Source organism: Mustela erminea, chromosome 20 (genome assembly GCF_009829155.1).
Source record: "Mustela erminea isolate mMusErm1 chromosome 20, mMusErm1.Pri, whole genome shotgun sequence".
NCBI classification, from domain to species: domain Eukaryota; kingdom Metazoa; phylum Chordata; class Mammalia; order Carnivora; family Mustelidae; genus Mustela; species Mustela erminea.
The window spans coordinates 9,387,347-9,400,591 of NC_045633.1; the positions used below are offsets into that span (position 1 = coordinate 9,387,347).

Genomic DNA, 13,245 nt, shown 5'->3' on the forward strand with positions numbered 1-13,245 from the left:
ACTTAGACAAAAGGCAGCTGTTAGATCTAAGGTCTGAATGGTCACCCACCTGTGGATTCTTCAACTTAGTGATGACTTTCCAAGCTTCGTTGAGAATCTGGAGTCGATCGCCCTCAGGAGGGTCAGCCAAGGCCAAGTTTAACCCCAATGAATGAAAAAGGAGATGCTAAGAAAAAGAACGAACCATTACAATACTGGGGATTTTAAATCGGTATCTTGAAACTTAAGAGGAAAATGTTGTAATGCTGAGTTCGTCTCAGGGATAATCTTAAATTTTACCTCAGGCCTACGTGCAAGTCAGACCAAGCTGCTCAGAGCAAAGCCAGCTCTGCGTACTGCTCTGACTTGTGGGCCCTAATATTCTGCTGAACAGAGCTTTTCATAAATGATGAGTGAAGATACGTTTTTAAAGATGGCAGACTGAGCCTTTCCTAAACACTGCACAGGGGACGAGTTCAACAGATTCAGGATTCTCTGGTGGTAATGACGTGTGTCTAACAATCCCAAACACGGACTCATCCTCCATCTAGCTCTTCAGAGGCCAGCCTCCGCCTGTGTTCCTGCTGACCTTAGCGGCCCTGCCTCCCCCCCACAGGACTGTCTCCCTCGAGAGCTCGCAGGTAAACTGGACATTTGGTCAAGAGCTTACCTTGGGGAAACCCGACTCATCGCACTCTTTAATCATGCCAATGAAATCCATGGACCTCGTGGCGATGAACTCGGCCCGGAAAGCGGACATCACAGAATTCAACAGCAAGGCGCTGTAAGACACACGTGCCCCCCGTCAGCAGAGCTGCCCCTTAATGAAAGTCACTTTAATTTTAAGTCCGTATGTTGCTGGGAAGGAGGAATTGAAAACTCTTTAATGGTATGGAGTGAAAAGGCAACTTCTAGGGACCAACACGAGGTTTTAGGCAAGTTTGGAACTCGATGAATGTTGAATTGACTGGATGAATGGGTAGCTGGCTGGCTGGCCGGCCGGACTGATGGACAGCAGGCAATCAAATCTACTTAAACAGATGTAAACTGAGCCTCTGACAGGCTGGTGCACTACTAAAACTAAACATTAAGTCACAATATTGATCCAAGCGGCAAACACATAAAATATCCTTCTCCATCTCTTACAAAAGGCACTGTTCTAGGACCCAGGGACACAGTAACTTAGGGACATCTACACACAGAAGGGAGAGCAGAGGGGAAACTTCATCTGCCTGAAGACAGGAAGATGGGAGCTTACTTTGATCCTACCACGTATCACAGCCCCATCAGGAAACAACTATTATTAAACCCATTTTACGGAGACTAAGGCACAGAGAGGTCAAGTAGGTGACCCCAGTTCACAAGGGTAAGAAAGAGTGGAGCGGGGCATCAGAAACCAGAAGATCGGACTCTAGTTCCCAACCTCCATGTCATCCCGCCACTCTGCTGGTCCTCTTACCCAGGTGAGCGTGCCAGTCAAGGCACCTGGGTGGCTCAGTGGGTTAAGCCTTTGCCTTCGGCTTAGGTCATGATCTCAGGGTCCTGGGATCGAGTCCCGCATCGGGCTCTCTGCTCAGCAGAGAGCCTGCTCCCCCCCGCTACCCGCCACCCTCCTGCCTCTCTGCCTACTTGTGATCTCTGTCTGTCAAATAAATAAATAAAATCTTTAAAAATTAAAAAAAAAAAAAAAATCAACCAGCTCCACATCCAAACCCATGCTTTATGAATTTTAAAATACTGGGGCACCTGGGTGGCCCAGTCTGTTGGGCGTTTAACTCTTGATCTGGGCTCAGGTCTTGATCTCAGGGTTGTAAGTTCAAGTGCCACACTCATCTCCACGCTTTAAAAAAAAATTTTTTTTAAATAAATAAAAAATAAAAATAAAATTTAAATAAAATACTTACTTGTTTCCTAGTTTCTTGCATCTCTCCATCATCTCCGTTAGCAGAGCCTAATTAAAAATAATTATAAATGAAAATCATCAGGTTGGAGGATCTACAACAACATTTCTCACAACGGGATCTCCAAAGTAATGCTTGAAAGTAAATGGAGCCTCAAGTCCATTTCTGTAACTCCCAGGGCCTGACCAAGATGGGGAGTCAGGAGCAGGGATGGGGGTCGGAATCCACCTTCACGGCTTTCAGTATAACAGAGAAGAGCTGAGCCCCGGCAACAGGCATATGTGGATTCAAATCCTGTCTCACCAACTACGAGACCTTGGGCCGGTCACCTGACTTGATGAAGCCTGGGTGTCCTTACCCTCTGGCAGAGGATGCAAGTGGTACCATCCCGCATGCAGTGTTCCTACAGGCGAGGTACCTGCTGAGCTCGAGGCACCAGTGAGAATGGGAGTCACTTTACTCCCCGCCTCTCCCATGACACCCCCATATTCCTCCCCACTTCACTGAGAATTTGCTAGAGCCTACCATACAGCGTGAGACGCACTTTGCACTCATGATCTCGCCTGTCACCATCCAGGAGGTCACCGCACAGGACAGAAATGAGCCACAGAACAGTGATGTGCTTGGACCAAGGTGACACAGCGAGTTACCACGGGCCAGACATGACCGAGGCAGTCTGGCATCAAAGGCTCCGCCCGTCATCACATTTCCTCCCGGCGAGTTTTGAAGCCTATGTTTCCCCCGAAAGGAGGTAAGTATTTCACTCATTGGAATACCGTTAATGGCTTTAGAGCTATCTTAAGACAATTACGTATTTCTAAAAGAGTTCCTGTTGTTATTATTATTATTTTTTTTTTACAAAAATCAATGGAAGAGGTATCCTTTAGGTCAGTGGTTTGGGGAAGGTTTTGAAGGGCACAGACAAGGTCAAGCCTGGCACTGCAGAGCTAACAGCAGCCTGGACACTGAGGGCTCACTGGGCACCAGGCTAAGCACGAGTCTTGCCTTGTTGTTAGCTCTTCACAGCAGCCTTGAAGGCCCCTCTGTTATCCTCACTTCACAGAAGAGAAAGCCAAGCTCAGATAGGTTAAGCTACTTCCTAGTAAGTGACGGAAATGAGATTTGTAGGAGTCTGGTCCCCCCCACTGTCTTCAGTGCAACTGTGCCCCTTCCAGCTATGTCCCCTTGTGTCCTAGGTGCTGCCTGAATAATTAAGGCGAAAGCTGATTGTGGAGAGACTGCCCGTACCCCAGAACCCCAGCTTTATTCAGATTTCTGTCTCTGCCCCACAAACAGCAGGTTGGGGCCTGTTACGGACTAAATCAGACCCCCTCCAAATTCGTATGTGGGAGCCCCGATGCTCAATGTGACTGTGTTTGGAGACAGGTTTTCAGTGACATAATTAATGAGAAATGAGGCCCTAATTGTGGGGGCCCTAATCCCGTGGGACTGAGGTCTTTATGAGAAGAGGAAAAAGAGGAAGAGAGGGGCGCCTGGGTGGCTCAGTCGGTTAAGCATCTGCCTTCAGCTCAGGTCATGAACCTGGGGTCCTGGGACTGAGGCCCATATCAGGTTCCCTGCCTCTGCCCCCGCCCCCGCCCCCGCCCCCAGCTCATCCTCACTCTCTTGTGCTCTCAGGCTCTCTCTCTCAAATAAATAAATAAAATCTTTAAAAAAAAAAAAAGAAAGAAAGAAAGAAAGAAAAGAAGTAGAAGAAGGACCAAGAATGCACATGCACAGAGAGACCCTGTGGGGGACAGGGAGAAGACAGTGGTCTGCAAGCCTCACCAGAAACCAACCCTGCCAGCACCTTGATCTTGGACTTGCAGACTCTAGAAGGTTTTGGTGTTCAAGTCCTCCAGTCTGTTCAGTGGCAACCCGCTATGATCTGAAGGGCCCCCTAACTCCCAACGTGATGATAATATTAGGTCATGAGGCTAGAGCTCTTGGGAGTAGGATTAATACCCTTAATAAAAGGGGCCCAAGTAGGGAGCCTGGGTGGCTCAATGGGTTAAGCCTCTGCCTTTGGCTCAGGTCATGATCTCAGGGTCCTGGGATCAAGCCCCGCATCGGGCTCTCTGAGCAGCAGGGAGCCTGCCTTCCCCTCCCCCTCTGCCTGCCTCTCTACTTGTGATCTCTGTGTGTCAAATAAATAAATAAAATCTTTTTTAAACGGGGGGGAGCGTAAGAAAGCTCCCTTGTGCCATGCGAAGACACAGCAAAGACAGCCATCAATGGACAGGAAGTAAGCCTTCACCAGGCACCAAAACTGCTAGTATCTTCATCTTGTACTTCCCAGATCCAGAACTGTGGGAAATCAAAACCTGGTATTGACGAGCCACCCAGTTTGTAGTATTTTAACAGCCAGGATGGACTAAGACACAGCCTGAACAAATTAATACAGGTCCAAATTGATCATGGTGACCTCATTCCCTTTACGAGTCGGGGATTTAGACAATGGGCACATGACCCATTTCTAGCTGCTGGAATGGGAGTTCTGAGGAAAGGCTTCCTTGTTCTTAAACACGAACCCAAGGAATTGTAGATTTCTTATCTTTCTGCCTCCAGATGTTGCCGTGTCTGGATGTGATGCCTGGCACGGCTGCAGGCACTTTGCTACATGAGGAGCACGACATAGGAGAGATTGGACAGAACCTGCCTGGCCCACAGCTGCACTTGTTGTGTGAGAAAAGACACTGAATTATTTTGGGGGCCGGTTAGGTGTTTTTTCCCTTGTAGTCAGAAGCATCCCAGCTGAAAATAAAATTGTCAGTGTCACAAATGGCTTCCCTAATCCACTCACGGGGTGTTAATACTTGACAAGTCATTCCTGGCGCACCTGGGTGGCTCAGTTGGTTAAGAAACCGCCTTTGGCTCAAGTCATGACCCTGGGGTCCCAGGATCGAGTCCCGCATCAGACCCCCCACTCAGTGGCGAGTCAGCTTCTCCCTCTGATCCTCCCCACTCTCATGTTCTTGCTCTCTCTCTCAAATAAATAAATAAAATCTTAAAAAAAAAAAAAAAGACAAGACATGCCTGAAGACCAATAGCAAAGAGGTTTCTGGAAAGGACTGAGAGGGAGGTGTGCTGTAGGATTATCTCACGGACACTGCCCAACACGTACAAATAATCACTCGTTCGATACCTACTTACAGAGCAACTTTAAGGTACTAACCACTATCCTAGGCACTGAGGACAGGGCGGCGAGAAAATCAAACAGAAAACCATGCCCTTTCGTGGCTTATTCTCTCTCTTACATACGTGCATATGCCCGCACACGCACACACACACGAGGGCTCTACCACTCCTGAAAAAAGTTGGTAAGTGCCGACATAGGGACAAAACATTCTGGCCATTACAACAAATGCTTAAAAAGTTCTTTCACGGGAGATGAAGGCATTAAAACCGTATCCAAACATGTAACTTTAAAACAAAACCAAAAAAACCCTCTACCATCAGACAGGAGTATAGGAAATAGCCCTAAGTGATCAGGGAGCCAAAGGATAGGACTCTAGACACATCTGTTAGAGGTTATAGCTTTTTTTTTTTTTTCCTGAGAATTGACAGGATCGATTATCTTTGGCAAGAACAAGAGGAACATCCGTTCAAACAGACTGAGATCAGAACGAGCCTGTTGGCTGGGATGAACCAGAAGATGTGCAGGTCAGCATATTAGCCCGTATACACGAATCAGAACTGGGAGGTGCAGGAGTCTCAGACGGCCCCTGTGTTTCAGTTATTTATATATTTTTTTATAAAAAATATAAAAATTGGGTCGCCTAGGCGGCTTAGTTGGGTAAGCATCCAACTCTTGGTTTTGGCTCAGGTCATGACCTCAGGGTCCTGGGATGGAGGCCCATGTTGGGCTCTGCGCTCACTACGGAGTCAGCTTGAGGTTCCCTCTCTCTATCTCTCTCTCCACCAGACCCTCCCACCCCCCTCTCTCTAAGAAACAAACCTTTAAAAATATATAAAATAAAAATAAATGAATAAATAAAAACTAGAGAAATAAGAAATGCTTACTATGGAAAAAAAAAAAAACCACTCAAACACTATCGCCAGGCGGTTAAGTAAAACGCGAACGCCTTCCCTCCCAACATCTGCTTCCTGGTGATCACCAGTGTCAACATCTGGATGTTTATCTTTCCAGACCTTTGTTTACACCTGGTGAATATATCGCTTTTCTTATAAAAGCCCAAGCATGGGCTTTGTTCTTTCCGTGTAACTACATACACATGCATCTGCCTCATTCTTTTTCTTTTTTTATTTTTCTTGAAGATTTTATTTATTTGACAGAGAGAGAGAGAGACAGCAAAAGAGGGAACACAAGCAGGGGGAAAGGGAGAGGGAGAAGCAGGCTTCCCGCTGAGCAGGGAGCCCCATGCAGGGCTCGATCCCAGGACCCTGGGATCATGACCTGAGCCGAAGGCAGACACTTAACGACTGAGCCACCCAGGCGCTCCGTCCTCATTCGTTCTAACTGCTGAGGAATCCCTACGTGCAGTAACAGTCGTGTTACTGACAGACTTAAAAAAAATTTTTGCTCCTGACAGACTTAAAAAAAATTTTTTTTTTTGAACCAGTTACAGACTCACAAAAAATGGTAAAAATCATACCAGGAGGTCCTAGGGACCCATCACCCAGCTCTCCCCAGTGGTGACGTCTTATTTAACTAGAGGGCATTATCAAAGCCAGGAAAGTGACATGGATATAATACAATTAACTGGATATTTCACCAGGTTTCCATTCACTCTATTGCGAGGGAAGGGTATGTCTTTGTGACAGTGCATGAACATACACGGATTTCTATAACCACTACCATATTTAACTACTGGATTTTTAAGATTATCTCTAGATGAGGCTTAGTTATGTACTTAGTTATGTACTTCCAAAGTATAGGAAAAGCTAAAGAAGTTGGGCTGACCCCATGCTTCCACTTTCCAGACTAAGAAGGACTCGTATGCAGCTCAGAGCGCTCCCAGATTTGCCTTCCTGCTTTTACTACGTACCCTTCCAATCAGTGTTTTCAAGTACTGCTTCACTTAAAAAAAAAAAAAAAGAAATAAAGAATTAAATGATATGTGTATCTTATTTTCCTTCCTCTTTTTCTAAATGAAGCGAACATGTAAAGGGTGGGCAAAATCATATGCCCCTTCCCTCCCAACCAGACTGGATATGCTCAAGTCTCAAAGAAAATATTTCAGTGTTAATAAAAATACATCCTATACTCTAAGCACTAGAAGGAGAAATGTTGGGGCGCCTGGGTGGCTCAGTTGGTTAAGCAACTGCCTTTGGCTCAGGTCATAATCCCAGGGTCCTGGGATCGAGCCCCACATTGGGCTCCCTGCTCAGTGGGGAGGCTGCTTCTCCCTCTCCCTCTGCTGCTCTGCCTGCTTGTGTCTCTCGCTCTATCAAATAAATAAATAAAATATTAAAAAAAAAAAAAGGAGAAATGTTTTAAGTTTTTTGTATTACTTCTCTTTTACTGGGAACTTTTTAAATTTTTATTTTTTTTTAAAGATTTTGTTTATTTATGTGAGAGGCAGAGATCACAAGTAGGCAGAGAGGCAGGCAGAGAGGGAAGCAGGCTCCCTGCTGAGCAGAGAGAGCCCGACTCTCTGGGCTCGATCCCAGGACCCTGGGATCATGACCCGAGTGGAAGGCAGCCTTTAACCCACTGAGCCACCCAGGCGCCCCTCGCTGGGAACTTTTTTTCCTAATGCAAAAGAACGAAAATGATACACCTCTATGCGTCAGAGGGAGTCAAGCAAAGGCCAAGGCTAGTCTTAGATTGGCATTACCAGACTACTCATGTTTTAGAACATTTCAAGTGCAACTTATAGCTTGCCCATGAGATAACATGAGTTATCATATCCATGAGTCAATTCGTTAGGGCCCTTAAATCCCTCCTTAAGTGTAGCTATCTAGCAAGAAAGAATTTAGGGGTGGAGAGAACACATCTGCTGGGTTCAGAGTTAATGCCTACGAGGCTACATGGCTATGACTCTTTCTAGCTGTGTGACCTTAGCAAGTGGTAAGCCTCAGTTGCCTCATCTGTAAAATGGGGATAACCACAGTCCCCAGCCTAGGGAAGCTGAGGACGAAGTAAGGTGGCCCAAACAGAGGAACTCACACAGGGCCTGGCACCCAGTGAGCCTCAGCAAAAGGTGACTGTGTGGAGGGCTCTAAAACTTAGCATCTCTGACTCACCCGCCAACCTCCATTCCTCACACCCAACAAACCTAACTCTGAACACTTCCTGACAAGATTGAGGGTCAGAGAACTCCTTAATGAGAGGTGCCTATTATAACGCTAAGTGAGGGAAAAGCACCATAAAATTATGCACACAAAATCCTCATCTATAAAACAAAAGCTTAGAGTGAGAGAGCCAGAGTGGACAGAGAAATATTAACATGGAAACTCACTAAAGTGTTAACATGGCAGGATTTCAGGTGGTTGTTTTTCTCCTTTTGACTTTTCTATCTTTTCTAAATATGAATACAGATTTTTTATGTATTTTGGGGGGGTGGGAGGGGGAAGATGGAGGGAAGAAGGGAGCAAAAGAGTGGGCGCATGAGTGGGGCAAGGGGCAGAGGGAGAGGCAGAGAGAGAATCCCAAGCAGATTCCCCACTGAGCATGGAGCCCAGTGTGGGGCTTGGTCCCAGGACCCAGAGATCATGACCTGAGACACAGTCAAGAGTCAACCGACTGAGCCACTCAGGTGCCCCGAATATGTATTTTTATTAATAAATGTTTTCTGATTAGGAAATTCTCTCCTATCCATTCTGTCTCATTTTTTTTCCCCCACAGCTACCAACCCTTCTCCTTCTGATCTGTCTGGTGGGCTTCTGCTAGTTTGATCTTGAAGCATCGCTTTTGTTTCAAATCATTCTCCTGATCAAAAATCTCCAAGAGCTGCCCGATCTCCACCACGTTATGTTCAATGACCTCTGTAAGCTGGTCCACACAAATAAAGCCAGCTTTATTTGTCACTCTTTCCAGTAAGGCTTTGGTCTCCTCATTATGCCTCTTAACTGCCTCAGTCCCTTCCCTCCGTCCCCCTGCCCCACCTCGCCCCCTGCTTGGCCCCTCCGTCCCCCTCCCCCATCTCACCCCTTGCTTGCTTCCTGACTGTCAAGTTGGCCCAGACCCCCATCTACTTCAGGGAGTCCCTGTAAAAACCAAACGTAAGGATGGCAGCCACCCCCTCTGCCTGGTGTCCCCATCCCTTGGCGGTGCACAGATGGGCAGCATCACGGTCACTCCCCGAGAACCCTTCTAGAAGGTTCTATTAGCCCCATTTTATAGCTGGTAAAAGACGTCAAGTAGCCCAAGGCAACACAGCCGTAGTCTGAACCCCTGAACCCTGGTCTGCCCGACTGCCCTTTCCCACCACTCCTGGTGCATCTGCTTCTTTGCTCAGCCGACATTTACAACCTGCCCCTCCTGGCTCAGGAAAGGACCTCGAGGGATTCGCTGTCAGACGGCACTTGCCACTCACGTCCTGGACCAGGCCTTTTTCCTTCTACACCTCCCACGCCACCCCCAACAAATGAAAAGCTGCTGAAAATGCCGAGAAGGATTTGTTTTCATTGCCCCAAACCAGATCTTGTGAAATGGTTACTTTTTTATCTCTGCAGAATGTGTCTGGATTTGAGGGCATAAATCTGTTTTTTTATGTATCATGATCTTATTTTTGTCGTATATGGGTGGAAAAAAATCCTATCTTCAAGCAACAACAAAAAAGCCTTTCTGATTAATTGCTCCTTGATTTTTTTTTTTGGGGGGGGGAATTTGGGATTTCAATTTCAATCTGAAATTTCATATGATAGATCTTAGTAGCTGAAGGCTTTTCTCCTTTCCCCCATCTTGCCTGCCTGTCCTATACCTTAACGGTAGCCACCGCCAAACAGACCATCCCCTGCTCTGGAGGCGTGGCCTAACTGCCCAGGTGATACATTCCGACCACTCGGAGAGTTTTTAGGCAGCAGAAACGGGCATCTTCAACACCACCTTCTACCAGGACATTGATTCGTCTGCATTTTGAAAATGATTAACATTTTTTAAATGAGATGCTGCAAGGTCCTTATTTAAGTGCCCCAAGAATCAGAGTTTATTATTATTCAGGTGACCTAATTTTTTTAATCACTTCTTCTGGCGTGGTAATGATTTCCTAGAGTTTTACTCCCTGGGAAAGCTCTATTCCCAGCTTCTGCCATCCTTTGAGACTCCTGGTGCTTAAAATAAAAGGAAGAATGCCTTATCATGGGTACCTTCTGTTTTAATTCGATTTGGCCTTTTGTTAAAATAAGGAGAAAAGAACTTAAGTGTTCCCATTTTCAAACATGTCAACCCTGCTCTTATGTTTCAGTCATTCGGCTGAACAGATCGGGGCTCTCTACACTCCGGTTCGTGCTCCCTCTCCCCGGAGCCTGGGCCGCCTGGGCCACCGTGTGGTTGTTAAAACTCCTGCCGACACCACAGCCTTTCAAACAGTCTTCCGTTCACACCGACTTCATTTAAAATCAACTTCATGGTTGGGGGGAAAAAAAAGGGTCACCTGAAATCCAAGATGCCCCTAATTTTTCCCTTCATACTTTAGGATTTGGGGAAATGAAAATGTAAAGAATCCATTACATTTGGCCGAAAAGTTAGAAAGCAACAGTAGGCCAAGAAAAGTTAAGTTGAGGCAAAAGCTCACCTTCCAGTGATATTCTGACACCCCTCCTCCCCAGTTCTCGCACACAGACACAAACATCATGTTTGCGATCCCGACAACGCAACAAACACCCCCGTGCTACGTGTGGGTCACTCAACCAAACAACGCTAACAGGTCCTCCTATGCAATCTGTCCGAAAAACCAAAAAAGAGAATTAATGCTCCCGTTTCACAGATGAAGAAAACAGCCTCAGAGTGGTTAGGGACCTGCCTGTACTTCTGTCCCGACAGCTGTAAGCAATGGATCTGGGATTCCAACCCAGGCCCTCCGACTCCAGGGCCCAAACCTGAACACTAGGCCATGCTACCGCTGAGGACACACACAGCAAGGCGTGTAACCTCCCTTTGCGGCTCACCAGTTATTGCGAGCACCCTTATGTCCGTATGAACAGATCCTCCTCGTGATCCTCCAGTGAGCCCCGTCACACGCCGCTGAATCTATATGGATTCCGACCCAATCCCCGTGTGATGCTGGTTTCTGATGCTGGCCCAGCCCGAACCCATGTGCGCATGCGCGCGTCCTTCTGCACCTGCCCAAGCACGTCTACGTGATATTCTTAAAAGTGGAGGTGCTGAGTCAAAGTCATGTCCTTTTTCCTCTTTCTTTAGGGTGTGATTAAGTTGGCAGCTTCTGGGAAAAGGCAGGTGTACCTGAATTTCGCTTTGTACTGTGCCCCCTTGTTTTGGAGCAAGACCCCTTTCCCTCCTCCCGGAAGGATAAATTCTCAAGCATCTGTTGAAGAAGCTTCATCTGTCACACGGTGGGTATTATGCTAGGTGGAACTGCTGTTCTACATCTCAGTCTTGGGTAAGGAAAAGGTATTTCTGCTTTGATTCCAATTGTACTTTAATTTCTAACAATGCTTCAATTAGACCAAAAAAAAAAAAAAAAAAAAGAGAGAGAGAGAGCGAGCGAGCGAGCACCTGGGTGGTTCAGTCAGTTAAGTGTTTGCCTTCAGCTCACGTCATGCTTTCAGGGTCCTGGGACTGCGCCCCGTGTTGGGGCTCCCTGCTGAGCAGGGAGCTTCTCCCTCTCCCTCCCCCTGCACATGTTTTCTCTCAAATAAATAAAAAATCTTAAAAAAGAACAGGAAAAAAATTTATCAACGCAATCACACATCTGAGTGTCACTTTCCTTGTGCACAACAGGAAAACTCTGACCTGCTCTACCGACTTCTCAGATTATCACCAACACGAGAGCAGGGCAGGAAGGTGAGTGAAAAAGGCGATGAAACCCACCGGCCCTGGAGCCACACCGCACAGTGTGCGCCCTGTCACCCCCACCTTCGAGCTCTGTGACTCGTCAGAGGTGTCTCTCTGGCCTCGCAGAGCCCCCCTCCCAGAGCTGTTACCCAGACAGTCACGGAAAGGCGCTGTGCACGGTGCCAGCCACGGCGGTGAGACTACGGAACAGCTGGCTGGCCTTGGTGTGGCTGTCGCTGTGACGGAAACACCCCATTAACGTGACCAGGCACACTGGCGGACAGGTCACTGAGACACAATATGGGAGAGAGGGAGCCCCAGCATCCCTCCTCTGCGTGAACTTCACGCTGACCGCACGTGGCCGTTACCTCGGGGGCGTGGTAGGAGATGCACTGGAAGATCCAGTCCATGGCCGGCGAGTAGAGGGGCAGGTAAGACGGCAGCTCCACGCCCTGCAGCACCAGCTGGTTCTGGACTGTATCCCCATGAATCTGCAGGAGACCCAAGAAACCCTCAGAAATGGAAAGGAATAATAATAAACGAAAAGCACGTAACTCCCAGATGATGCGTACTCCTAAGCTATCGGATGGCCCCGAGAGAAACTGCCTGGTTTCTTAGGTTTTTGTTTTGTTTTGCTTTGTTTTTAAACTAGGAGAAAAAACCACAGAGAACGTTTCCCATGTCACCGAGCTGAGCTGTTTTGGGAATGTGCGCTGAGAAATGTGCAGAGAAATAATCTGATAAAAATGGAGCCAGCAGATGTGACGAAAAGGGGCTGATCCACTGGAGATGTTTCCTGTTAACACATGCATATTAATTCTCTCTACTTGTTCAGTACAATCAACACATTTTAATTGTCTGTAACAGACTCCGGTGTCATTTTCGAGGGCTTATGCATTTAAAGACCTCGAAGGCGATCTCAACTCGGAAATCCAACTGGGTTCTGTGAACTCGTGATCACGAAACGGTTCTATCCATTAGCCGTTCTGCCAGTGTTCTCTCACCTGTTTGAATGTGAGGAGGAAGTCAAAAAAGTTCTTATTCAGGCTTTCTTTGAGATGTGGGGCCACTTCCATTCCCACCTGGAGTCAAACAAAAGAAACTGCTTTGACTATGGGAACACGGTAGGATGCCATGGTTACAAATGGAAAACACACGTAGGCATAGAGAAGTCCAGAAAGTTTTTATTCTTTTTCCTTATCTGTTTCCTTATTCAAGAAGCGTGGATGCTTTTATAAGAAAAACCACAGAAGCTATTTTTAATGGGGGGGAAAAAAAAGGGCAACATTTGCAGTAATCATCTTTGCAATTTCCCAAAGGTAGTGCATGTATTTCTGAACAGATGACCAAGAGAACAAATCAATACGCACAAAGGAGGAACGTACTCTCAGGACTGTGTATACAGTATTCTCTTGTCCTCAAAAAAAAAAGAAGAAGAAAAAA

At 46.8% G+C, this 13,245-nt stretch overlaps 1 protein-coding gene across 2 annotated transcripts in view; it reads right to left on the minus strand.

Annotated features, from left to right (window-relative positions):
- Positions 1 to 13,245, minus strand: part of VPS35L (VPS35 endosomal protein sorting factor like) — a 116,525-nt gene that overhangs the window by 56,273 nt on the left and 47,007 nt on the right. For both annotated transcript variants that reach the window (XR_004281861.1, XM_032328016.1), the window contains exons 13-17: positions 12,807 to 12,884; positions 12,171 to 12,293; positions 1,884 to 1,930; positions 650 to 761; positions 50 to 166 (exon numbers count right to left, since the gene is read on the minus strand). Coding sequence is in view for 1 of the 2 variants with exons in the window: in XM_032328016.1 (XP_032183907.1) it covers positions 50 to 166; positions 650 to 761; positions 1,884 to 1,930; positions 12,171 to 12,293; positions 12,807 to 12,884 (477 nt within the window). In the remaining variant the exon portion in view is untranslated. The remainder of the gene's footprint in view (positions 1 to 49; positions 167 to 649; positions 762 to 1,883; positions 1,931 to 12,170; positions 12,294 to 12,806; positions 12,885 to 13,245) is intronic.